At 40.1% G+C, this 27761-nt stretch overlaps 1 protein-coding gene across 1 annotated transcript in view; it reads right to left on the bottom strand.

Moving 5' to 3' along the window:
- C6 (complement C6) overlaps nt 1-27761 on the bottom strand; it is a 65765-nt gene that overhangs the window by 10536 nt on the left and 27468 nt on the right. Inside the window, exons 8-15 of the mRNA XM_052659295.1 lie at nt 22650-22772; nt 17053-17219; nt 15429-15654; nt 14118-14289; nt 13431-13542; nt 9064-9196; nt 7977-8165; nt 2324-2414 (exon numbers count right to left, since the gene is read on the bottom strand). Coding sequence (XP_052515255.1) covers nt 2324-2414; nt 7977-8165; nt 9064-9196; nt 13431-13542; nt 14118-14289; nt 15429-15654; nt 17053-17219; nt 22650-22772 — 1213 coding nt within the window. The remainder of the gene's footprint in view (nt 1-2323; nt 2415-7976; nt 8166-9063; nt 9197-13430; nt 13543-14117; nt 14290-15428; nt 15655-17052; nt 17220-22649; nt 22773-27761) is intronic.

Raw genomic sequence — 27761 nt, 5'->3', positions numbered from 1 at the left:
CCAAAGAATTCTCAGACTACCGCACAATTGCACTCATCTCAACGCTAGTAAAGTAATGCTCAAAATTCTCCAAGCCAGGCTTCAGCAATACGTGAACCATGAACTTCCAGATGTTCAAGATGGTTTTAGAAAAGGCAGAGGAACCAGAGATCAAATTGCCAATATCCACTGGATCATTGAAAAAGCAAGAGAGGTCCAGAAAAACATCTCTTTCTGCTTTATTGACTATGCCAAAGCCTTTGACTGTGTAGATCACAATGTCTATGGAAAATTCTGAAAGAGATGGGAATACCAGACCACCTGACCTGCCTCTTGAGAAATCTGTATGCAGGTCAGGAAGCAACAGTTAGAACTGGACATGGAACAACAGACTGGTTCCAAATAGGAAAAGGAATACATCAAGGCTGTATATTGTCACCCTGCTTATGTAACCTATATGCAGAGTACATCATGAGAAATGCTGGGCTGGATGAAGCACAAGCTGGAATCAAGATTGCTGGGAGAAATATCAATAACCTCAGATATGCAGATGACACCAGAAAGTGAAGAACTAAAGAGCCTCTTGATGAAAGTGAAAGTTGAGAGTGAAAAAGTTGGCTTAAAACTCAACATTCAGAAAATAAAGATCATGGCATCCAGTCCCATCACTTCATGGGAAATAGATGGGGAAACAGTGGAAACAGTGGCAGACTTTATTTTTTGGGGCTCCAAAATCACTGCAGATGGTGATTGCAGCCATGAAATTAAAAGATGCTTACTCCTTGGAAGAAAAGTTATGACCAACCTAGACAGCATATTAAAAAGCAGAGACATTACTTTGCCAACTAAGGTCCATCTAGTCAAGGCTATGGTTTTTTCAGTGGCCATGTATGGATGTGAGAGTCAGACTGTGAAGAAAGCTGAGCGTCAAAGAATTGATGCTCTTGAACTGCAGTGTTGGAGAAGACTCTTGTGAGTCCCTTGGACTGCAAGGAGATCCGACCGGTCCATCCTAGAGGTGATCAGTCCTGGTCGTTCATTAGAAGGATTGATGTTGAAGCTGAAACTCCAATACTTTGGCCCCCTGATGCGAACAGCTGGCTCACTGGAAAAGACCCTGATGCTGGGAAAGTTTGAGGGCAGAAGAAGGGGACGACAGAGGATGAGATGGGTGGATGGCATCACCGAGTCAATGGACATGAGTTTGAGTGAACGCTGGGAGTTGGTGATGGACAGGGAGGCCTGTCGTGCTGTGGTCCATGGGGTTGCAAGGTGTCGGACATGATTAAGGGACTGAACTGAACTGAACTGAATTTTACTGAAAAAAATGCTTTTGCTTCTAGCCAATGATTTTGCTTCTAGGCATTTCATCGCCTCCCTTGCAGGGCCACATGGCCATGTGAACAAGAGAAGAGTAGTGAAATGGGAGCTGTGATGAACCCCCAGGAACTCTCCTTAAAAACAGAGCATGTGTCCATTTCTGATCTTCCTTCCTTTGTACTCCAGCAGAGAAATCTTGCACCATGATATAACTTCAAGAATGTCAGACCAGACAATTTTATTTTAATAAAGAGAAATAAAGTATCAGCTATACCTCAATAAAACACAAAGTATGAATATTAGAGTTAAAAAAAGCATAGCAGAACAGACAGCAGGAAGGAGCTTCTTGCTCCTATCTGCAAGAAGAGAATCACCAGACCATCCCTAGACTGCCTTCCCCCTGCATTTATTTTGTAAGATAGAGAAACAAAATTTTACTTTAAGCGAATCTTACTTAGGATTTTTCTCCCACGAAAGTAGTCCTGAAATTAATAAGTACTCTTGACACTCTTGGGTTTATTTAGAAAAAGGCAATTATAATTACAGAGAGTCATGGCAGCCATATAAGGATATATCATTTTTCTTTATGCTCTCTGCCACCATGTGAAAGAATAAACTGACAAAGAGATGTGTGTGTATGTGTGTGTGTGAAGTCCATGCTCACACCTCTTTCTCTACTCCAACCTCTTGGAGTCACAACTTCACTCCTATACTTAGGGGGAAGAAGAAGGCTTTGAGATAATTGTGTCTGATGCTTTAAACAGGATAGAAATGTCTTTATCACCAGAATGAGATTGTTTTAGTACAAAAGCTATGCAACTTAGGGAACAAGGCTGAGAGATAATTAAGACTGCTTGCTACTCAGTGGGGAAGGAAGAATTCAACAGGGCACAAGGGGTATCAGTTATATTAAAAATAAATATGTTTTGTTTTCATGCTTTAAGAAGCCCAGCTCCTTCATGAAGTTGGTTACACTAGACTGGTTTTCTCAGTTCCTAAGCACAGTCCAGAGAGTATCTCTTACCCACAGTCTTCTTCTGGAGACATGCAAACGCATTCAGATCCCAACTGTTTTTGTCCTGGTTGACAGTGACCCCTTAAGCCTGTCAGGATATCTGAAACAAAAGACAATGAAGACAAGAACAGTTCACAGCATGGATTTCAAGTGGTCAGTTTGAATTTAGGAGAAAAGGCTATGGTGAAATGTTCTCACTTGTCTCCTAGAGTTAGAGCACTCATTTTAGCTTTTTCAAATCTGTTGTTATGAAATAGTCCATCTGAAAAGTCCTTTCTAGCCCTTGTGAGCTGTCACGTTTCCAACCTAAAACTGCTATTAAGTTCAAGAAATTGAAATTGGTGAAATTGTTGTTCGTTTTTCAAATATTTATTGAACGACTATGATTTACCAGCACTGTGATAGATTCTGGCGATAGTGAGTTGAGCAAAATTTGACCCAGATCCCATGCTCACAGAAATTCTAGTCTTGTGGGCAGACAGACATTAATCAAACACACACACTCTACACATAGAATTTCTGCTGTTATTAGTGCTATTAAAGAGAAAGCATATAATCAAGAAAATTGATGTAGCCAGGAAGGTTATGAACAGTAAAATGGGAAGAGAAAATGGAGTATGATGGAAGCGAAGGAAATAGCAGACATGAACGTGCTCAAAAGAGAGAGAACATTTGACTTTCTTGGAATTGAAAGAAAGCCAGGGAAACAAGGGCAAGCAACAAGAAATGGCCAGAGAAATGGCTGTGTGGTGGACTGTGTAGGGTCATAAAGGGCTTTTGAAGGATTTTTGTCTTATGTTATAACCAGTGGTAAATCTTTGATAGGTTTTAGCAGGGGGTGGTGTGACAAAATCAGGTCTGGATGTGGAAAAGAATTTAATTCTGGCTTCTGTGTAGAGGATGCATTTGGAGAGGCAAGGTGGTCAAGACGGTAGAGAATTTATGAGGTTATTATTGGGAAGATCCTCTAGAGGAGGGAAAGGCTACCCACTCCAGTATTCTGGCCTGGAGAATCCCATGGACTGTACAGTCCATGGGGTCGAAAAGAGTCTGACGTGACTGAGCAACTTTCACGTTCACTGTAGTAGTTTGGGTGAAAGAGAATGGTCATTTGGATCAAAGTGCCAGAGGTGGAAATGGAGAGAAGTGGGTGAATCTGAGACATTTCAACCATGTAAAATGCATGAGATTGCATATTGTGGGTAGGTTATAAGAACGGTCAAGTGTAATTCTTAGATTTCTGGTTTGCATAAGAGAATAGATGTTGATGCCTAAACTGAAACAGTAAATATTAGAAAAAGTTAGTGGTAGGGAGGCAAGAGTGATGACTCGGGAATTCCTCTCTGCAAATGCTGAATCTGTGATCTCTTTAAGTCAGCCAAACAAAACAGGTGTATAGGAATTTGGATACTCAGGACTAAAGCTCAGTGGAGAAGTCTGTGGGAAAGATTTAAATTTGTTATTAGCCTATGGAGGGATCAATGATGCCCTGGGTATGGGTGAGATTCCTCAGCAGGAGAGTGTAGCATGAGGTTAGGGCACAGATCTGAGTCTTGAGGAACTCCAGCATTTAAAGTCCATGCACAGGCAGGAGCCTGCTAAAGATGCAGGGCAGCAGCCAGAGGGGTAGAAGTTAAACCAGATGGCATTGTGTGTTGGAACTAGGGAAAGAATACATCTGCAGAAGGTCAGCTCTGTCGAATGTTGCTGAGACCAAAGCAAATGAAGACCGAAATATTGTCCATTGGGTTTAGCAATATGGATGTCAGTGTCAACAACTGTGCAAATGGATTTTAGGGGATAATGAAAAGCCAGACTTTTCTTATAAGAATAATCAGCGGAGAAATGGACAGCTCCCAAATGTAGCTATTTATCCCTGCCCAATATTCTAGGTACTAGGATGTTATGGTGGGAAAAAGAGAAGTAGAAAAATGAAAACAGCAGTTATCCTCTTTTTCCATGAATCTAAGCAATAGTGGAAAAAGAGACATTAATCAAATAATCATAGGGATGAGTTTATAATTAAAAGCTGAGATAGGTATTTGGAAGAAATATTTCAGGAGACCATATCAGCAAAAAAAAAAAAAACAACTGAGAAAGGTAAGGAAGATTTATAAGGAAATGATGCTTGTGCTAAGATGAGCAATTAAATACTGAATATGAGTACGGGAGATTAAAGTAGAATGAAGAACACGGGTATATTACGTGCTAAATGCTGTGCTTAGTTGCTCAGTCATGCCCAGCTCTTTGCGGCCCTATGGACTGTAGCCTACCAGTCTCCTCTGTCCATGGGGATTCTCCAGGATACTGGAGTGGGTTGCTATGCCCTCCTCCAGGGGAACTTCCCAACCCAGGGATGGAACCCAGGTCTTCCACATTCCATGCGAATTATATACCCGCATTGCAGTAGGTATATGGAAGGGGAAATCTTGGTTATCTTTGCTTATGTTGAGGCTCACCCAAAGAAGCTTTAGACTGATTGAATTAAACATGGAGCTGACATCCCAAGCCTCCTGGATGAAACACACGTCCCTAGAGTGGATCTGACTAATCAGGCATCCATATGACCACAATGGCCTCTGTAAGCGAGTAACTGACAAAGGAGAGAAGTAGAAAGGTATTTCAGGCAGGAGGTTTGGTAGGGAAGCAGGTTTATGTTACAGGCAAAAATAAAGATTTAAAAAATTGGTACATTTTCTTCTTTGCTGCTATGCATTTCCATTCCCTGCTATTCTCCTCTTTTAGGACCCTCATTCTAGCTGGTGAAATTTGGCTCAGAGCTTTCATGAACATGCAGACCTATAACTGCTGCTAAGTTCTCAGATACTAAGATTTCCATTGACATGGGCTTGTTTTTCTTTGGTGTCTTGTGTGGCTATGCCTCTTTGGCTTTTGTAAATAAACCCACACTTACTCAGGTCAAGGAGGGACTCTAAGCTATACATTTCCAAAGAGCATCAGTTTTCAAGCACACAGAGCTTTGCTCCCTTCCCACCAGTTTGACGTCATCAGTGACCACATACAAGGATTCTTTGCTCCCTCACTAAGAATCAGGTGGAAGGCAGAACTGGTCATCAGCTGCTCACACTTTCTGCCCTGCACAATTTGTGAGCAACGTGGAAATGAAAACATTGCAATCTTTAAAGAGTGATGAAGGCAAGAGGATCTTTGGAGGTGTTAATTTCTTAGAGGAAGGGATAAAAATGACAGGGGAGGTGTACGGCATCTCATTTCTTCAGGAAGCAAAATTCTTTTTCACATTAAAAGAATGAAAAGTCTTTCTGGCCAACCAATGACCTGGACATCTCTGTATCACACATCTCCCACCACATTGAGAGTAAAGAGGTTTAGTTTTACTGATGACTTTCTTTTTCTCTGACTCCTTTCATTGATCTTTCTGCCAACATTGTCGGAGAGAAAGTAGATGAGATGGAGTATTTCTTTCTTTTATCTCGATGTAGAGCATTTTGTTATCTCTCAGTTTGAATTATAATTGCAATTTCTTTTAAAAACATGGAGGGGTGTGTGTATGTGTATACATATGCTGTTATTTGTATAAAGAGAAGGATCTACCTAAGATGCCCAGAAAGTCTTAATTTTGTAAACTGTGTAGTCCCTAAACACATTCATCTCTCTTACATGTATGATCAAGAATCAGGTGAAGCTAAGCCACAATACCAACCTGAAGTTCTCACAGATTTCCATATTATCTCTTTATCAATAGTTTTAAGGTTATATAACCGTTGAAAAGTGAAAGTCACTCAATCATGTTCAACTCTTTGTGACCCCATGGACTGCTGCCTACCAGGCTCCTCTGTCCATGGGATTCTCCAAGCAAGAATGCTGGAGTGGGTTACCATTTCCTTCTCCAGGGGATCTTCCCAACCCAGGGACTGAACCCAGGTCTCTTGCATTGCAGGCAGATTCTTTACCATCTGAGCCACCAGGGAAACCCATGTAAGAGATTAAGTTTCTCCTTTTCCTTCAGACATTATAAAAGCACAAAACAGGATAAAGAAGGCAAGGTAGCAGAGAGCTTGAGGAATTAGCAGAGCCGCTTGTTTGACCCAAACTGTCTGGTTTTGGGTCTAATTTAGCGTCTCTTTGCCTTTAGTTTTTTCATAGGCAAAATAGGCCTAATCGTAGCTGAGCTCAGATAAACCCTCCAGGATTCTCTGATTAAAAATGAGACATAACTTGAACAAACATGTTGAGAAATTTGGAAGATATGAAATAGTTGAAACTCCCTTCCTTTTCCTCCAAGTAACCAACACGCCAGACTAATGGGAGTTCTCAGCTCCTGCTGCCAGCTAGCTGCCTGTCAGAAACTGAACTTCCAGGTTTATATGTTCCTGTCTTTCACAGCTTCACTCTTCTGCACCACTAGTCCAGTTATAGACTTACCAAGAGTCCGTTTTATTTGTTTCCAAGTCTGTTTATGCCAATTCCTATTGTAATTGTGTACGCTAATTAAATATATCAACTTCCATAATATATCAAACTTACATATAAGTTGATAAATATATCAACTGATAAAATAAAGGAGGAAAAATTATTTTTATAAAAACAAAGTTGAAAACATTGAATAATTTAAAATGGTTTGCAAAAATGTTTCTCTGAATTAACTGTGGATGAAACTACTGTAAAAGATTAAGGAAAAAAATACATATAACCATTTTAAAGCATTTTCTAGTCAAATTTGCTGCAAAAGTTGCCTTTAAGCTTTCACCTCTCTTCAAAACAGTAACTCTCGACTTTGGCTGTATCCAGATTAACTCGGAAAGATTTGTATAAACACAAATACTGGCCCTCCTAGCTCAACGACATCAGAATCAGGGAAAGGGACTTAAGCAGAGGTGGTTTTCAAAGAAGTGCCCTACTTGGAGTTTAAAAACTTATTGTTTTAGAGAAATTGATATGGGATAGCAAAATTGCCATCTATGGGATGGCAAATGATGAATTAGGTATTTGTTTTATTCAAGAAAGAAATCTTGGAACTCAAATCAGGAGACCCTTTAGGAAATAAGAGGTTGGTCCTATGTTAGAAAATTGGTGAATATTTATATATTTCTATGTTCTAAATTAAAAATAACAGGCTCCCAGTGGCTCAGCAGTAAAGAATCCACCTGCAATGAAGGGACTGCAGGAGATGTGGGTATGATCCCTGGGTCGAGAAGATCCCCTGGAGGAGGAGATGGCAACCCACTCCAGTCTTCTTGCTTGGAGAATCCCATGGATGGAGGAGCCTGGCAGGCTACAGTCCAGGGAGTTGCAAAAAGCCAGACAGGACTGAAGCGACTCATCAAACAAGCAAATAAGTTAATATAAAATGTTTAATTAATTAAAAAGCAATGTGTATTACTTTTTTGTCACTCTCCAGTTGAGCTAAAATTTCAGTTAACCCTCAATTCTGATCTTGTTATATAAGAGCACTGTGCTCTATCAGAATATTGAAGTATTAGATTGGGAAATAAAATTGACCTCACTCTCCAAGGTTTGAAATTATCCACTTGACCAATAGCTACTTCTGTGTGCCTGAGCTCTTCATCAATACAGGTGAAATACAACTTCACCCGTCATAAGCAACAGCATCTCTGTGGATGCTACACAGATAATCTCAAAGGACACCACCTTAGCAGACCCCAGGATCCTGAGCTGTTACCTTTTTCACAGCTGAGTGAGTCCAAAATAGGTGGTGTCCAGGAATCCCCACTGCATGTGTACCTCGATGGCCCATTGACAACCAAACCTCTGGGACAGGTTAGCTCAATGGAGTCACCAATTTTATATAATGTCTGAAATGGTGACAGCGTCAGTCCTTCCGGCACTGTTGGCTTGAGGCACTCTGTCCCTGCAGAGAGAGAAACATTTCAGATGCATTTGGTGGAGCAGAACACTCAAGGGATACAGGCAGATTTTGTGCATTCCACTAAATGATTTTATGTGATTGACCACATCGGTTCAGTGTTAATGCTGCCTTTTGAGCAGAAAAATGGGGGCTTGAGGATCCCAGGCTTCCACTGAGAAACTGCCTTTAGTTCTATTAACGGAAGAACTTGCTATGGAAATGATTTCAGTTACTCGTAACTTTCACTACATCATTGGGACATTTTCAAGAAATAATCTTTTCGCTCTTCTCCCCAGTGAGTTTTCCCAAAAGCAGGTGGCTGCACTGTGGGTGACACAGAGGCAGGATGTTCTAATTGACACTGATTTCAACTTTGTGTCATGGTATTCCATAATAACTCTTTGGAGTTCCCATCTGAACCTTGTTTGAATCACATTTTGACTCCGATGAAGCATGGGTATGTGTGGAGCCTACAAACCCTTGCTCTCTTTTCCAGCAAAGCATGCCAATGTGCTCCAAGGGGAAAACTGCATTTCACATGATATGCCATCTCTGACACCTAAGAGTTAAGCATCATTTCCCTGGGACCCATTAGCTTGCATCTCTTTGTACTCTGGGCCAGGCCGATGTCTGTGGTTGGATGCAGTTAGCAGAAGTCCCCAATTTCTTTTTAAGCACAAGCCTCACAGTCCGGCTAACATGCAGGGGTGAGAACTAAAATATGAACACAGTTTGAAATCTAACTTTAGCAGATGAATCCTATTTTCTGTTTCACTAAAGCTTTTCACCAGAGTTACTGAAAAATGGTAAAATGTACTTATCTAAGGGTGTGACTTTTCTTTATTTATTTTGGGCACGTTCATTCTTTAGCAGTCACATAGAGGGTCTGCCCAGTTCTCACGTTGGCATTCCACGTCTCCTTGCCTCCAGCTCCTGTCTGGTAAGCATCTGAAGTACTGGTATCCAACAGCTTTGAATCCAGTAAAGCATAAAATTTCAACTTCTTCTCCAACTGAGTACTGTTTCTTTTCATTCTAGAATTAAAACCGAAATCAGCACATTACCAGTGTGATGAATAATATCTTCAAACACCTCAGGGCCTTCCTCGATCTCTTCTGTTCCTTCACTCCTGTATATACTCAGAGTCTGCTAAATGTGCACTTCTAAATATCTCTCAAAGTTCACTCCTTTCCTTTGCCATCATCACTGCCTTTGCTCACAGTACATATTCTCTCTTATCACAACTCGATCCCTGGACCAACAAGATGCCCTGGAGAAGGAAATGGCAACCCACTCCAGTATTCTTGCCTGGAGAATCCCATGGACAGAGGAGCCTGGTGGTCTACAGTCCACCGGGTCACAAAGAGTTGGACACGACTGAGCGACTTCACTTACCATAACTATCGAGCTATCTAACAACCAACTAGTCCCTCTTCTAATCCTTCTTCCATATTTCTAGGTTAAATTGATTAGAATATATATATATATACACATATATTTACTTAATAACTTACTCTACTCTGTATATGTGATGGCTTACTATTGCAAGAATAAGAAAACTATATACTATCCTGCGGCTATAAACTGAATGAGTAATGTATTCTACATATGCAGCAAATATATGCAATTGCTATGGTAACAAATTGACTACAAATCATTTGAAAGTGTTCCTAATAATCTATTGGGCATTACATATTTTCCCACTTAATGTGTAAATAAAGTGCAACTATTGGCATGTGGGAGTTCACGAAAAGATTTTAAGATAAAGTAGATTTTATATATTTAACTTGGAATATGAAACTTAACCCACTTCCCCATCCTCACCTCTTGCCATTTCTCCCCCATAGAATCTATGCTCTAGGAAAACAAAGGCATCTACCATTCTTTGCACATAATATTCTCTTTCATGCCTCCATATCTTTATTAACTGTTTCCTCTGTCCTCAACATCTTCTCTCTTCCATTGTCCTGAGACCCAACTCAAGTAGAATTTCCTGTGTGGGAAATCTCTTTCATTTACCAGTTTCATCACGTGTATCATCCTTTTGGTTTTAGAGAGAAACTTGCACAAAGTTCTATTTGATCACATTTATCAGCCCCACCCCTACGCTTAAACTTGTATAAGCTCTATTTTATGTTTATCACATTTATCAGCCCCACACCTATGCCTGAGTGGTATTTCTTCTACCAGATCTCTGCCTCACAAATCTTTGTGTGTTAGTCACTCAGTTGAGACTGACTCTTTGCAATTCCATGGACTCTAGCCCGCCAAGCCCCTCTGTCTATGGGATTCTCCAGGCAAGAATACTGGCGTAAGTTGCCATTCCCTTCTCCAGGATATCTTCCTGACCCAAGGATCGAACCCCGGTCTCCTGCATTGGAAGCAGATTCTTTACCGTCTGAGCCTTACACAGGGCTTGATAACTATGCTGAATAAAATGAAAAACACTCTCCTTTTGAGGAAGACAGTAATGTAACGGTCTCTCCTTACTGAATGGGAGGCAAGTACAAAGAACTGACTAGGAAGTTATTCTCTGAGAATTGAAGATGGGACTTTTGAGGGAGGTGAAAGTTCAGTTATCAACCTTTGTTACTATGTAGCCATGAGATTCAACTTGTCTCCCAGAAGATGATTAATTTTCTGAATACAAAAAGAGTATCCCATCATTGGTTGTTATGGATATGGCTATGTTTCCAAGGGGAATGGCATGATGACTAGTATTAATGATCTGGATATTTTATTCAAAGGCTGCACATTTTCCCTCACAATCATTCTGAAATACGTTATTGTCACAAGCTTCTGCTTCATTTCTCTTATGAAGCTATAACCTATAAGTATATGCTGCAGCCATCAAGCTTTGGTCAACACATCTGCTAGACCAACTTAGCAAAGGCCTTTACCCAAAGTCACTGTCACTTGCCTCTGGGGTAAGTGCCTTTGGTCACTAAACAGATATCTTCACATGCAGTGGCATGATTGCTCTAGCCTGGAATGAGGCATATCTGCCTTTGATTCCATAAAAGGGGCATTTCGCTACTTGGAATTCTAGAAAGTGCTCATTAGGAAAGTCAAAATTGTCTTACTTTTGAGCAAAAACTATTGTTAGGTAGGAATTAGGCCTTTAATAAAGAGTAAATTGAAACAAGGAGTGAACTTATTCATAGAAATGGAAACATATATTCTAATTTTGTGAACAGTCATTGGAATAATGAATCACTGTTTAAACCTTTTGTGTGTTTTTAAAATTAGAACGTCAATCATTTTAACACTTTATGTAAGCAACTGACGCAAACAGATTAAAAATTATTTAGAAATCTGGATGTGACAAAGTGCAATTTTGAGGATAATGTTGAAAAGGGCAGGGACTGGCAAACTATTTCTGTAAAGGGCCTTGAGAGTCAATTACAGGCCAGGTAGCATCTGTCACCTTGTGCCATTGTTGCCCAAAAAAGTCATAGTCATTATGTAAACAAAGGAATGTAGTTGTGTTCCAAAAAATTCACTTGAAAAAGGATGAACAGGGCCTCCCTGGTAGCTCTGTGGTAAAGAATCCACCTACCAATGCAAGGGACACGTTTCGACCCCTGGTCCAGGAAGATCCCACATGCCCTGGAAGTCTGTGCACCCCAACTATTGAGTCTGAGCTCTAAAGCCTGGAAGCCACAACTACTGAAACCTGCTCACTCTAGAGCTTGTGTCTCAACAAGAGACATCATGGCAGTGAGAAGCCCGTTCACCACAACGAAGAGTAAGCCCTGCTTGCTGCAACTAGAGAAAAAAATGGAGCAGCAACAAAGACTCAGCACAGCCAAATGTGAATAAATAAATACTAAAAAAGAAAAGAAAAAGAAAAACAGAGGGCAGACCAGATTTGGCTCCTGGGTATAGTTTGCTGATCCCTGTCCTGAAGGATTTGTTCCCAAAGTGTGGCTCCCCAACTAGCAGCACCAGTATTACAGGAGATCTTGCTTGTTATGGAAGTTTCTGGGCCTTGCTTAAGACTTTGGAGTTCGAGAATCTCTGGTTCTCCAGTAAGGACTAATGAACATTCAGTTCAGTTCAGTCACTCAGTCATGTCCGACTCTTTGTGACCCCGTGGACTGCAGCATGCCAGGCTTCCCTGTCCATCACCAACTCCTGGAGCTTGCTCAAACTCATGTCCATCGAGTTGGTGATGCCATCCCTTTCTCCTCCTGCCTTCAATGGTTTACAGCATCAGGGTCTTTTCTAATGATTCGGCTCTTCACATCAGGTGGCCAAAGACATTACTCCCTTCCAAAATATTTCTCCCCCTTCACACCTCTAGGCCTAGCACCTTATACATGAACAGAAGATGAATGAACAGGGAAGATATATTAGTGCAGACACTGTTCTGTGGCTATTTATTTGCTGGCTTTGGAGAATCAAAGGTTATTGCTCTTTAATCATAAATATGACATAGTTGGAAACAGATGAAAGGCTTCACTGGGTTTAAGAAAGGTAAACTTTCTTTTAAAAATGTGAAATTGATTAAGGCACATGCCTCTTGTGATCAATTTTAAGTATTATGTATCTCCTGAAAATTTATATCTAAAGTCACAGAGCTGTCTAACAAAAAAGTTGTTTTTAATCATAGAAATATACAGTGGTTTAAAGAAAAAAGATAAAAGGTAATAAAACTTTGATTGCTTAAGAGTTCTATAGGTATTTAGCCTAATAAATCATTATAGGCTCAACACCACCTATGTTATAGTCAAACTAGTTTGTTTCCCTGATAATGTGCCTTAGATAGGGGGTTAGTTTGTTTAGATTCAGAAATAAACAGTCGGATCTTATTTGTAGACTCTTAGAGAAGCCATCCGGAGAAGGCAATGGCAACCCACTCCAGTATTCTTGCCTTGAGAATCCCAGGGACAGGGGAGCCTGGTGCGCTGCCGTCTCTGGGGTGGCACAGAGTAGGACACGACTGAAGTGACTTAGCAGCAGCAGCAGCAGCAGCAGAGAAGTCATCCAAACCATTCTTTACTCACATAAATGTGTAATCAGCACATGGGTTAGTGCCAAGGAGCACAAAAGACCCTGTCAGCCTTTGGTCTAACTAGGTATGAGGACGTCTTCAGGGAATTCAAGAGGGGAAGTGGTGGAGCCTTTCTAAATATTACCTTTTTTACCTTTTAAGTCAATAGGTTATTAAACTATGAAAAAAATAACTCCACATAAAAGAAAATGCATGCTTCCTAAGTTCTCCTTTTAGGATTCCAAACCTAAAGTGAAGGTCAGGATGCTTACCCGAATAAACCCATTTTCTGGAGGGACTGGTTGAGGACACCCTGAATCTGATTCTAATTCAGGGAGATCAGTTTCTTTCATGTACTCATCATCACTGATGCATGGTTGTCCACTAGAAGGGAAAAAAAAGATGCGTATAATAAAATAAATATGTACACATACTTAAATGTCTATGTATGTACATATATGGATGCATATATATATATACTTTAGAGAATATATATGCTCTAAAGTGTGTGTATATATGTATACTTTAGAGCATGCTAAGTTGCTTTAATTGTGTCTGACTCTTTGCAATGCCACGGACTGTAGCCCACCAGGCTCCTCTGTCCATGGGATTTCCCAGGCAAGAATACTGGGGTGGGTTGCCATGACCTCCTCCAGGGGATCTTCCTGACCCATAGATAGAACCTGTGTCTCTTATGTCTCCTGCATCGGCAGGTGGGTTCTTTGCCACTAGCGCCACTTGGGAAGCCCATATATATATGTATATAAAACAGATAAAAAAGAGAGAAAATATTAGAGAGGAAAAGGGGTAGTATCATACCTAACACCTCACTGATATGTTGGAATAGGTAAAATTCTAAGTATTTCTTCACTTAGCAATAAAAAAATAAATACTGCAAGTCTCTAGCAGTGGGGGTGGGGGCTGCCCACTCTCCCCGGTGCCCGTCTTTCCATCCTTACTCGTTCTGCATTATGGAGAACGTGCAGTGTTCCTCTTGCCGCCTCTCCCCCTCACAGCGTTTTCCTCCTTGCTGAGGGGCAGGGTTGTTGCATTCGCGGGTTCTCGATCTCCTGTAAGTAGCATCACACGAGCTCCAGGAGGACCAGCAGCCCCAGTTGCCGTCCACAGCATCTGGAAGACAGGGACATCCACCCACCGATCTCAGTGCAGCCCAGAGAACTGGGGCTTTGAAGCCAGGCCAACTTGGTTGCCTCGCATTTTAGCTGTGGGATCCTTTGCAGAATATCATAGTGTTGTTGTCAGGATTAGAAGAAATTCTCTGTGTAAAGAGGCTGATACATCATCTGTTTTTACTTTCCTGTTCCCACAGGAATAAAATGGCAACAGCTCTGAAAAATTTTCAACTATCAGCAATGTGTCACACAGTACATATATGCATACATCTATGTATACATATTAACATCTTCTGAAAAGCATATCTATCTAATATATATATTAAAATACACTTCTAAAGGTAATAGACTATATTCTTACTCCCATGACATATCCTCTTTCTAAAGAGGATTAGAGGTAGCCATGAATATATCTTAGTCCAGTATGAAAATTTTGATTGTGGCTTAATTTGTCCCTTATTACAAGCTATCCTTATTCTACATTACAATGCATAAGAGACTCATAACATCAGTATCATATAGTTTACTTTATATTATGTTTTTTATTTTATTTATCTTATGTGATAGGCATTGTGCTGTTTATTTCATATACATATGTTGTTGTTGTTGTTTAGTTAACAACAGTTGTGTCTGATTCTGTGTGACCTCATGGACTGTAGCCTGCCAGGCTCCTCTGTCCATGGGGTTCTCCAGGCAAGAATACTGGAGTGGGTTGCCATTTCCTTCTCCAGGGGATTTTCCTGACTCAAGGATCAAACCTACTTCTCTTATGTTTCCTGCACTGCCAGGTGGGTTCTTTACCACTAGCACCACCTGGGAAGCCCGATTACATAAACACACATATATAACTTTCAAGTGTATAGTGGCCTTATCTCCATTTTATGGAAAATCGATTTAGGCACAGAGAGGTTAGGTGACTTTTCCAAGGTCACACAGCTGATAGGTTACAGCTGAGACTGAAATCAAACTGTTTGACTTTTGAGTCTAATTTTCTCCAGGCCTAATTTCCTTGTGAATTTGCGTAAGGTGGAAATTGCAAGGACAAGTTTTGTTTTGTTTTGCTGTTTTCATTAACCAACCTAGAATACCTTGGGGAGGGGAAAGCTTCCTGCCTCCTAGTAAGTTACTGACACTTACTAGATTTGTAATCCGGGGAGCGCCTCTCACAGTTCTCGCCATAGGTGCCGCTCTGGCAAACACACAGACATTCGGTCCCTGAGAGCACGGGGCGGCCATTGTTAGGGCATCGAGCACACTGGCAAGGGTCAAACTTGGCTGCATACTCTTGAAAAGCTCTCCTGAGGTTGTTCCGTCTTGTCACTGCACAGGGGATGTTTCTGACCAGGTCCGTGATGGGAGCAAGCTAAGAGCAGATGGGAGGAGGAAGCTCTAGTCAGAGTCACCTCTTTGGCATATGTTGACATCACCACCCAGTTCTCATGGAATCAGAGGCAAGACCTGGGCAATCATATGCTTCAAAGTGATTATTGTAGAATACGGCATATCTGTCTATTGAACCAGTAGAGAAAAGCCCTCTCCAGGGAAGGGGAGGGCAGGGAGCTTTTTCCCTTCTATGCTGGGTAGACCAGCTGTCTTCAAGATTAGCTGTCTTCCACTGTCCTAAAGTACAGCAGGTGTAATGTACATGGAGTTTACTTTCCCTGCGCTTCTACTATGGAGGAAGCCTCAGATGAGGTGTCACTTATGAGTATTTACATCATCTTACTTATTAAGCCTCAACGTCTGGAGATAAGTGACTAAGAGTCAGGCAGCTCAGGAATGTTTTGGTGAAACCTCAACAAGTTTGACTCAAGGAGAAAGATCTGGGAAGAGTGAAGAGAGGCTTTCTGTGTTCTTTGTTTTTCCAGGGACAATAATATTGGCTTTTGGTGAACCAGGTGAAAAAATGTGGAGAGAGAACACAAAGAAATGAACTTTCTGGTAGAATCAATAGAAGAATTACAATAACAAATATGGGGGCTAACACAAAAATCAAGGCTCATCAACATTTTAAAACCCCAGAGGAATGACTCTCTTTGCAGTGTGCCCAGATGGATGGCTGGACCACATTTTCCTACCATAACCTGTAGAATTCCAAATATCTTCACACTGCATGTAAATCATCCTACTTTCATGATGATTGAATTCCTTTATTTTCATTTGAATGAAATGAGCAGAATAGTTCCTTTAGGGGCTTTTAAAAATGTGCTTATGTTCCAGGCAAAACTGGTTTAAGTGGCATACGACTGATTTGTGGACAAAGTATTTCAGACATAATAAAAACACCCTTTAATGTAATTACAACAAATATAAGACTGGTAAATTTAATCAGTGGTGATAGAAACAGAATTTCAAATGGATCTAAAATCTCATATATCCCATAGAGCTATAAATGAAGATTTAGGAGTGCTCATCAACTAAAAAATTGCAAGAAAAATACAGAAATCAAATGTATTATATACATGGGAAGACAAAGAGCACTACTCCAGGCAAGTTTAGGCAGTTTTATGCACCAAATTCCCTCTTTTGGTATTTTATGTATGCTACGAATTCTAAATGCCTTACTACAGAATGCTTGTTCGAACAGCAAAAACAAGAGATGTGTAATTCAATGTTTTCTAAAAAGGTGTAGTGTGCATGCACACCAAAGACACATTTCTTTTTTCATCTGAGAAGAAAATGGAAAAGGAATTGTGTGATGCATAGTTTGGTCTGCCAGACAACAGCTTTAGCTCCTACCCATAATGCTTTTCGATCTTACCGCAAAGTCGATCACAGAAGGATTTTCCTTCACTGATTCTAACCAGTCAGAAAATATCCTCTCTTCTGGAGCGGAGCTCCCTTTCTCCCAAGCCAAAGCCGCCGCATACTCACTCCTCCCGCCTTGAACTAGCGATATGGATTTCTCTGATCCCTGCATAAAGGAACCTGCAAGGTATTTCAAGGAAATGACTTGTTTAATTTTATTGCGAATTCAAACTGGAAAGTAAAGCCTATTTGCACAGGAGAAAGAAGCAGACGGCAGAACCTTGTAGCTCCATTAAGTCAGCTAAGTGAAAGCTCTGGAACACACCTCCTGTCCCTAAAGGGAGTTTAATAATAGAAATGATAACCGTAGTGCTAACAGCTACCATTTATTAAGCAACTCGTGTATGCTGGGCACTCTACTCTCATTATTCATGTAATTCTCATAACAATCCTGAGAAGTAGGTGTTATAATAAACATGGACTTTGAAGCCAGAAGTAATTTGGCCTGGAACACGTGGTTACTAAGGAGAGAGAGGGGGTGGGATACAGATGTAACCCAAGGCCTAAGGACTCTGCCTCCTGCTCTTTGAATGCCAAACCTCTCACTTTTGACTTATATAAGCATATGTCTTGGGCCTCAGAATAACATAAATCACATGGTTTCTGGCACCCATTCAGTGGACCACCATGCCATAATTGACTACAATTACAGAAAAAGGTGATAGAATGCTTTTAAGCCTAAAGATAGGAGTAAAAGTACAACTAACCAAAGGGAAAAATTAAACATAAGAGTTGGCACAATGTTGCTTTAGAGGTAATGCATTTACTGTATATAGCAAAGATCTTTTACATACATTTTCAGGACAATTCCTATTAACTCATAGTGTCTTTAATATGAGTGTGTGTGTGTGCTCAGTCATGTCTGACTGTTTGCGACCCCATAGACTCTAGCCTGCCAGGCTCCTCTGTTGATGGAATTTTCCAGTCAAGAATACTGGAGTGGGTTGCCATTTCCTTCTCCAGGGGATCTTCCTGACCCTGGGATCAAACCTGGGTCTCCTGAGGCTCCTGCATTGGCCTGTGGATTTTTACCACTACACCACCTGGGAAGCCCAGCTTGGTGATAAGAAATTGTAATGAGAAAATCAAATGGTAAAGAGGTTAGTGATATGGGTAATAGTTAATGGCATGGATTTGATGTCTGTTCTGGAGTTTCAGTAAGGTTCAGCCATGCCTCTATTTAGAAATTCTGCAGTGAGGGAGACTAGGATGATTAAAACAACGGATGAAATACTCTCTCTATGAAAAAAACTCTGGTCTTTTTCAAAGTGAGCTGCTTAAGAGGGATATAGGAAGAACATTTTAGAAGGTTTTTTTTTCACATTTATTTTTAATGTGAAATATGAGAGAAATGATTATTTGCCAATATACCATATACCTATTGACAGTGATTCTGACTTGCTAGATTGATATCATATATGTCATAAGTGGAATGACACTATGGTAAGAGTTATATATGATAAGCGTGGAATCTTGAAGAAAGACCTAGAGTTAAGTCTGTTTATTATTCTGTTAACTACTGTGAACAGAATGCTCACAAGTGAATAAATGGCTTAAAAAGATTCCAGAAAGAAAATTCAGACTGAAGATGATACCTATAGCGCAAACATAAGCAAAACAACTAGTGGAAGGAAGAACAGATACTTCTCCTTCTTATGCAAGCTTCTCGTTGTCACAATGAGTTTGATACCAAAGCTGCCTCAAAACATATCCAAAGTTTCAAGGAGTTTTATGAAGTATTATCACTATGATATGATATCAAAACCAGGGGTTTCCTAGTGGTTCAGAGGCAAAGAGTACACTAGAATGCAGGGTAGTCGGGTCCGATTCCTGGGTTGGAAAGATCCCCTGGAGAAGGAAATGGCAACCCACTCAGGTATTCTTGCCTGGAAAACCCCATAGACAGAGGAATCTGGTGGGCTATAGTCCATGGGGTCACAGAAGAGTTAGACTTGACTGAGAGACTCAGTGACAACTATGATGAGCAAGATTATGAAAAATTCTATTTTATATAGACTATATTTTGAAACTAGCTCAGGGTTAGAAATAGACATATTTGTATTCTTAAGTGTGCTTTTAGAAAACAACATAAATACGTCTTTGTTTTTAGGCAAATTGTCATTGTGATTGATCAGTGTTAGTTGACAATGTTCTATAAACCAGGCACTAAAAACTTGGGTTGGAGAGTTGACACAATTCAGGAATATCAGCGATGTGTAAGCAGGGTAGGATGGATGGTTGGGTTGATTAATCGGTTTGGATACTACTGCAATAGTCTCTGGGTTTGCAGTGTCTTCCTGTTATGAGTTCATTTTGGACCTTTTCTCATCTCTATGTTGGATGGATTTTACAGTTGAGTAGTTTTTATTCATTGAGTACTCAAGAATGAACATTTACAGAATGCTCTCAGGTTTTGAGACATCTTTCTGTTATGTTTACATATGAACACATTTTCTTTTCTGTTTTAGAAGTTTGTGAACATTCCTGTATTGTCTTAGCTTTGCATTTTGTGGGTAAGTCTGACGCCAGCCAGATTTTGTTGTTATTCTATAGGGAAATTATTTTTTCAGCTAAGGTACTTGAATTCATTTTAAAAATCTTTGAATTTAGTTAATTAGCTAGAATTTGCCTTGAAATTGTATATTTGAACCATATTTCTGATACAATTAATCAAGACAAATTTCATCCTTTCTTTCTGGGACATGTTCATATATTTACTTATTTATTAAAATAGTTTTTCTCTTTCATTTCTTGAGCTCTCTATTTCAGGAACATTAATTCCCATATATTAAATTATATTTGTCATTCTATTTCCATTAGATATTCTTCAATAATGGTTAATATCTGAATTTGTCTGCATTTATTATGAATTACTTTAGATCTTTTTTTATTAATTTTACTTTCAGACAATTATATCTTGAATTTGCAGTGTCTATTTATAACTATAATGGTGATTCTTTTCAATATTTGTGTCCTTGTACCTTAGTTTTGAAATCTTCCTTTTCAGTTGATTCTTATATTTAATCTTTTCAAACTCTGAGCTCTTGATTTATTGAATTGTCATTCTTATTAAACTATTCTATTGCAAGACAAACTGGTATAGAATCTGTATATTCTCTAATTTACATTACTAGGTTGATTGCATACTGCTTTTTTTTGGCTGTAATACAAATGTGTAGTTATCAAATCAGCTCTCATTTTGCATATGCTCAACATGGGCATCCACATGTAAACCATCAATAGCCTCTGATACTTAAAACTATCTACTTGGCTATCCCCCAGTGACAATATAAGCTTCATATTTGGGGAGTTTCTGTGATTCCCTTTGTTTTGAGCAGAAGCAGTCATCCGTCAGAAAAAGTAAGGGAATAAGAGAATTTTACACAGAGAAGGAGTTAGTTATAATGACAAGGCACAGTCGAGAGCATGACTTATTTAGGAAAGAGAGGCAGAAACTTAGCTAGGCAGAAAGTGAGGCAGGAACTTATCTTCAAGGCTATGTGAAGCCATGACATGTTTAAGGCCTGAGTGTTTCATGATAAGATTTGCCTTGGAGAATATTCCTCTCACAGAAAATGTGTAGAATAAGGCAAGACCAGAGGCAAAGGGACCAGTTGGGAGGCCTCTGTGGTAATCCAAGTTGGAAATGATGAATGGAAGGTATGTGCATGGAAATGAGGAAATGGGGGGAACTGGGAGACATATTAAGAAGGAGGAATGACTGCTTACCGCATCTAGAGGGAAGAAAGAGGGAGGGAGAAATCAAAGACAGCGCTCAGGTTTCTCACTTGGTTGTCTGAGTGTTTTTAATGTACTGCTTTTAGAGCTTCCGTGCATGCGTCTGACTCTTTGCGACCTCATGGACTGTAGCCTGCTAGGCTCCTCTGTCCATGGGCTTTCCCAGGCAAGAATTCTGGAGTGGGTTGCCATTTCCTCCTCCATAGGAGGCTCCTGACCGAGGGATCAAACCTGTGTCTCTTGCATTGGCAGGCAGATTCTTTACCACTAAGCCATCTGGGAATCCCCCCTCTTAGAACTTATCAGTCTGTTTTTTTTTTTTAAATTGAAATATAGTTGATATACAGTTTTGTGTTAGTTTCTAGTGTACAACAAAATCATTCTGTTTTACATATATATTAAATATATATATATGTAAATATTGGAGTAGGAAATGGCAACCCACTCCAGTATTTTTGCCTAGAAAATTCCATGGACGAAGGAGCCTGGAGGGCTATAGTCCATGGGGTTGCAAAGAATCAGACACAACTGAGCACACATATGTATATATATATATTTTTTTCATAGTTTTTTCCATTATGGTTTATTATGAGATATTGAATGTAGTTTCTTGTGCTACACAGTAGGACCTTGTTGTTTAGCTATTTTATATATAGTAGTTTAGGTCTTTCCTGGTGGCTCAGATGGTAAAGAGTCCACCTGAAATGCAGGAGATCCAGGTTCAATCCCTGAGTTGGGAAGATCTCTTGGAAGAGAAAATGGCAAGCCACTCCAGTAATCTTGCCTGGAGAATCCCAAGGGCAGAGGAGCCTGTTGGACAGAGGAGCTACAGTCAGTTGAGTCACAAAGAGTCAGACACAACTGAGTGACTAGGCACACACAGACTTGTTTGTATCTTCTAATCCAAAACTCCTAATTTATCCCTACCTCCGCTTCCCATTTGATAATCACAAGTTTGTTTTCTATGTCCCTGAGTCTGTTTCTGTTCTGTAGATAAGTCTATTTGTATCTTATTTTAGATTCCACATATAAATGATATCATATGTTATTTATCTTTGTCTGACTTCACTTAGTATGATAATCTCTAGGTCCATCCATGTTGATGCAAGTGGCATTATTTCATTCTATTTATGGCTGCGTAGTATTTCATTGTATGTGTGTACTACATCTCCTGTGTTTTTAATGGTTGTCTTTATGTATCCTTTGTAAACTCCTTGAATGGAAGACCTAGTTCATGTCCGTCCTTACTTTACAATGTCTAGTACTCTTGCCTGGAGGGTCCCATGGACGGAGGAGCTTGGTGGGCTGCAGTCCATGGGGTTGCACAGAGTTGGACATGACTGAAGCGACTTAGCAGCAGCAGCAGCAGTACTGGGTTTGGCCCACATGTGTGAAGTCGCTCAGTCGTGTCCGACTCTTTGCGACCCCGTGGACTGTAGGCTGCCAGGCTCCTCTCTCCATGGGATTCTCCAGGCAAGAATACTGGAGTGGACTGCCAGTTCCTTCTTCAGGGGATTGTCCCAACCCAAGGATTGAACCCGGGTCTCCTGCATTGTGGGCAGATGCATAGGAAGAATCAATAAATGTGCATTCAGACAACCTAAATAGGAGATAAAGAAAATCCTAACCATGTCCTGTTTTGAGTAATACCAATATTTTATTTTCTTCCTCCATACCACACATAGGACTCTGAGGCAGATAAATGAAACTACTGAAATAGGAAAATAGTGCAGTCACAGTCAAGTGCAATATGGTACTTAAGTTATTGCCAGTCAGAACCCGCTAGGTAAGCTGCTAAGAGAGTACTGTTACCTTCGTATTTCTCTGACAGTTTGTTAGTGGTGCACCGGTGTTCCACTTTTGTTTTTTTAACAAAAAGGAAGCGTTTCTTTGTTTCAATCCGGATACAATTTTTGGCTTCTTCCTTTGTTAAACCTGGGAAATAAAGTACAAGAAAAAACCCCTGAGAACGCACCCTGGAGAATTCAGAGAAGAGCATGAGACTCTGAGCACTCCGGAAGCTACAGGTACTCTGTACCAGCATCCAGCTCCTCTCCTTCCCGTGAGCTTGAATGATGAATGGCTTTTACTACAAAGGTGGTTCTTCACAGGCCATGGGACATCCTGAAGAGTAAAGGTATTTATGAGTCCCTGCCATCTTCCCTGTGGGGATCATGTTGGCCTCTCCATGTTGCCTGCACACAGTAAACCTCCAAGCTTGCCCATGCTATTGGCCACTGCCCCTGTATAGCAAGTCAAGAGAAGAACACTTGCTCTGTTTGGTGCCCCATCATCAGAGGGCACCGTTCTTTGGGGGCCACAGCTGATTCTGTGAGGACTGAGTCCGTTTCATTTCTTCCCTTGTTCACCACCGCAAATGTAAATCTCGCTGGTCACTTCTTCCCTGAACACTCATTCCCATACTCATCTAAGCTTCCTCTCCCTGACTTGGCCGTTCACTCAACCTCTATCTCCAAAACCCTTTCGTTTGTCTCAGAAACTGACTTCCTGACTCATGAACTGTTCAGTGTCCTTCAGGACTGTTCACTCTTTCTCCTTATCTTAATTCAAGCCCATACTTGATACATTTTCCCTGTTGTCTTCAAGGGAGGTTGATGCTGCCTGGTTCCCAGTCTCTTTAGGAGTGGGAGCTGGGCTTGATACCTTCCTAGTTTCCCAGGACTGCTTGCACAGGACGACACACCACAGTTGTATAAGTCTTGTAAAAATCCTTATGCTCTAAGACTCAGAGTATCCAGTTCTAATACCTTTGGTCCTCATTGTTCTGATCTTTTGCCAAACTTCCTCATTTTTGAAGATTTTGGTATCTGAATCAGTCTTTCCCACCCTAATGCTAGTCCATTATTCTTAAGGGCTTTAAAATTGGTGGGGGATGTCAGGGATTGAGTGGGACAGAGGCAGGGAAACAGGTCTGGCTGTTTGGAGGCTGACTTGGTACTGTCTCTCTAGGGTAGTTTGAGAAGTGTTTCCTTTATTCTTTTTAAACAGCTTCCTCAGTCACCTGACCTGGTACGCAAAAACACCAAAATTAGAATCCAATTTTTTGCTGTTTAGTTTAAAATTGCCTTGCAAAATACAAGCACATAAGAGATAGAGCTGTTATGTGAACTATTAAGCACTTTAAAGCAAAGTAGTTTATCAAATACTGATTCTTAGGATTGCAGGTTACAAGAGCCAGGGAAGAGTGTTGTCAGAGCCAAGGGCACCATGTGAGTGTGTGATGCTGCAATATAAACCCGAGTGTGCAGCTTATCAAGGAATGAAGCTGAATAGATGCAGATGAGGTTTCCTACTTTGTAGTTTTTTCAATAGTTTGACACATTGAAAGAGATGAATCAAAGATTGGGAGTAAAAAAAAGTCTTGGTTTGAGGCCCTCGTGTGTACCTGGCATTTTAATTTCTAACAGAAAAGATGGCTGTTTTGATTAGGCTGAATAAATATGACTCATTTTTCTTCCGGTGGCATTGTTCTTATAAATGGGTCAGTCAAATGTTCAGGCAGTGTGAGGAATTTAATGGTCCCCTAACCCTTCCATCTAGTCAAGGCTATGGTTTTTCCAGTGGTCATGTATGGCTGTGAGAGTTGGACTGTGAAGAAAGCTGAGCACTGAAGAACTGATGCTTTTGAACTGTGGTGTTGGAGAAGACTCTTGAGGGTCCCTTGGACTGCAAGGAGATCCAACCCGTCCATTCTGAAGGAGATCAGCCCTGGGATTTCTTTGGAGGGAATGATGCTAAAGCTGAACTTTGGCCACCTCATGCGAAGAGTTGACTCATTGGAAAAGACCCTGATGCTGGGAGGGATTGGGGGCAGGAGGAGAAGGGGATGACAGAGGATGAGATGGCTGGATGGCATCACCGACCCAATGGACGTGAGTTTGAGTGAACTCCGGGAGTTGGTGATGGACAGGGAGGCCTGGCGTGCTGCGATTCTGGGGTCACAAAGAGTTGGACACAATTGAGTGACTGAACTGAACTGAACTGAACCCTTTCTTATTCTTTCATTAGATTTCTATGATTTATTTTAAACGATTTTTTGAAGGGGACCATTTTTAAAGACTTTATTGAATTTGTTGCAATGTTGCTTCTGGGTTTTTTGTTTTGCTTTGGTTTTCTGGCCTTGAGGCATGTAGGGTCTTAGCTCCCTGACCAGAGATCAAACTTATATCCTCTGCATTAGCAGGCAGAGTCTTAACCACTGGACTGCCAGGCAAGTCCCTAGCTTCTATGACTTATAAGTGAAAATTCAATTGCATGTGACCAATTCATTAACTATAGCATAATTAATGAACTATAAACTCATTCCTTTCAGTTTCTGATGGTTACAGGGGAATCCTTCAAGATTTGAATGATGAATCTCTCTTATGAGCCGCGGTATTGCTCACACAGTGTTGAACATATCAACGCGTTATCAGTGAATTTCTGTACTGGCCTTTTCTTCCCCACAAGACGCGCTGTAGCTTACGTCTGACCCTATCCACACTGACAAAGGAGTCGCTTGATGCTGAAGCGCTTGCAGTCTCAAACCTGAGTTTGATGTGGCACAGGAATGAGTATTCCGGAAATGTCCTCAGCTACTCTGACTGGGCAAAGATCAACAGTGTCAATCAAAAATGTCATACTGATAAACAGTGGGGTGAATAGTTTTTCTTCTTCAATCAGAGCAGAACATGACTTCCCAGCAAAAGAAATTTAAAATCAGCATGTTGTATAACATGATATTCTAATTGTTTACTGTTTTCTCTGTGTCCCTGAAGTTCTTTTTACCTTGCACACTGGAGCAAGGTCAACTTTTTATTCAAGGTTTTAAATTGACTGTGGAACACTGCAGAATAGAGGAATACATCAAGAGATGCAAATAAAAAGCAATTTAATTTTGTTTTATTCTTCTTGCACTAGAGAAAGTACTCTGAGGTATTCGAGTCATTTTTTTTTTAAATTAATGACACGGGATATAATTCTTATTGAATAAAGCAAATAAAACTAAGCCTAAACTCTAGCTCTACACTGTGGTGAAGTAAGGGGAAAAGAACTAAAAAGGGGAAAAGGGAGGAGGCTGAAATATGGATTCATCTAGAGAGTGGGCAAAAACAGACAAGCACATCCACCGGAGAATTCCATTTTAATGAGATTTTTTTCTAAGTGTGTTTCATCTTAAACCACAGTTAAAACTGAGTTCCAATATTATTATTGTGACTCAGAGAAGTATATATATATATATGCACATATTTCATGACTATAAGATTACATATTACATATAAAACATAAGAATATGTCTTATATACATATATATTATGTATAATGTGTAGTGTTTGTATGTGTACGTAGGTGTGCATGGTTATATGTTTCCAGTTTTATATGACACCTCAGACTCCCTTTCTGTCTCTTATTATGTATATCTGTGTGTCTAAAGTCTCTACCTTTATTAAAAGAGAAAGAGATGGAAAGTGAGACTATTTCAGGAAGAAAATACAGCTCATCACTCTTCATTTTAGTTATGGGGCTTCAACTATTAAAATCCTGGATGTTTGAGTAAAGATTCACATAGTTCTTTAACGGACCTGAACTCTAAGCCTTTAGCAGCTTTGCTGTAAATGCATGAGTATAGCTTATCGAATGAGAAATTATTCTCTGGGCTACAGCAGCAGTGACCAGAATAATTTCATCCCTAGAGTGAGATGAAACCAAGACAAGGGCCAGAGACTTCCCCCAATCATTTTTGCTCAGCTTTAATGTTGGTGCTGTTCTCAATGGCAAAGACATCAAATTCAGTGAGCAAATATTACTCCAGTGGAAAGGATAACTGTAATGAAATGTAAGAGGCGATGTGGAAAGCCCATCACAGTGTAAATCTCTGGGATTTCAGTTAACTGTCAGGCAAAAAATTTTGAACACCTTCTTACTGAAAATCCTTTTCAAAGACATATATCCCATCTCTTCTCTTTAAAAGCAGATCATGATGGATATCTGCTCATTTAAAGTAGGAAAGACTTAGGGAACCCACATTAAATGTAACTATTTGCCATAATGAGATATAAGAATAGAGGAATTGAAATTCTACTGACCCCAGGGTTGGCTTGGTGTCTTTTAAAAATAAATTCCTGATTTCTTTTGTAGAAGAGTCAAATGATCAAGAATTCTGATTTATTTAGGAGAATTGGACACTTGGGTTCTGGTTATTACACAGTTACTAATCATGTTTTCAAGATAGAAGCATCACAAGAATGCTGTGTCATTTCACACTGAAGCCTGAAAACAAATTTATAAAAAGGTACTTAAGCTCTAATAGAAATGAATATTGGTGACTGAGCAACTTCAGTTTCCCTTTTCACTTTCATGCATTGGAGAAGGAAATGGCAACCCACTCCAGTGTTCTTTCCTGGAGAATCCCAGGGACGGGGGAGACTGGTGGGCTGCCATCTATGGGGTCACACAGAGTCGGACACGACAGAAGCAACTTAGCAGCAGCAGCAGCAAGATAATAGTTAAGAAATCAAAAGTTATTTTTTAAACCAAGATTTATATTATTATTTTATATGTAAGCAGAAAATATCACAGATTATATCCCCAGATATAAAATTGCAACTTTTCCTCAAAGAAAAGTGCCTGCCATCTGATTTCAAGTTTCGCCACCAGTAGGGGCATGTCTGGCTCATATTAACTTAGTCCCTTGTCAAATTATTAATTGTTTTTCATCTTTTGCCCTTGGCTTTTAGTTAAAATCATTAAAAGAAAAAGACTAGGTCCAGTCTTTAGGACTCAGTGCTTTCATTGCCTAGGGGGCCAGGTTCAGTCTCTGTTGGGGGAACTGAAATCCCACAAGCCATGTGGCAAAAAAAAACCACAAAAAACCTGTCAGTGTATTTGTTGTAATTACAATTTTATAAAATTATCTTCTATAAA

The sequence above is a fragment of the Budorcas taxicolor genome, chromosome 20 (genome assembly GCF_023091745.1).
Source record: "Budorcas taxicolor isolate Tak-1 chromosome 20, Takin1.1, whole genome shotgun sequence".
In the NCBI taxonomy this organism is placed as follows: domain Eukaryota; kingdom Metazoa; phylum Chordata; class Mammalia; order Artiodactyla; family Bovidae; genus Budorcas; species Budorcas taxicolor.
Note: the sequence above shows the minus strand (reverse complement) of the source record. Positions and strands in the feature narration are given on the sequence as shown.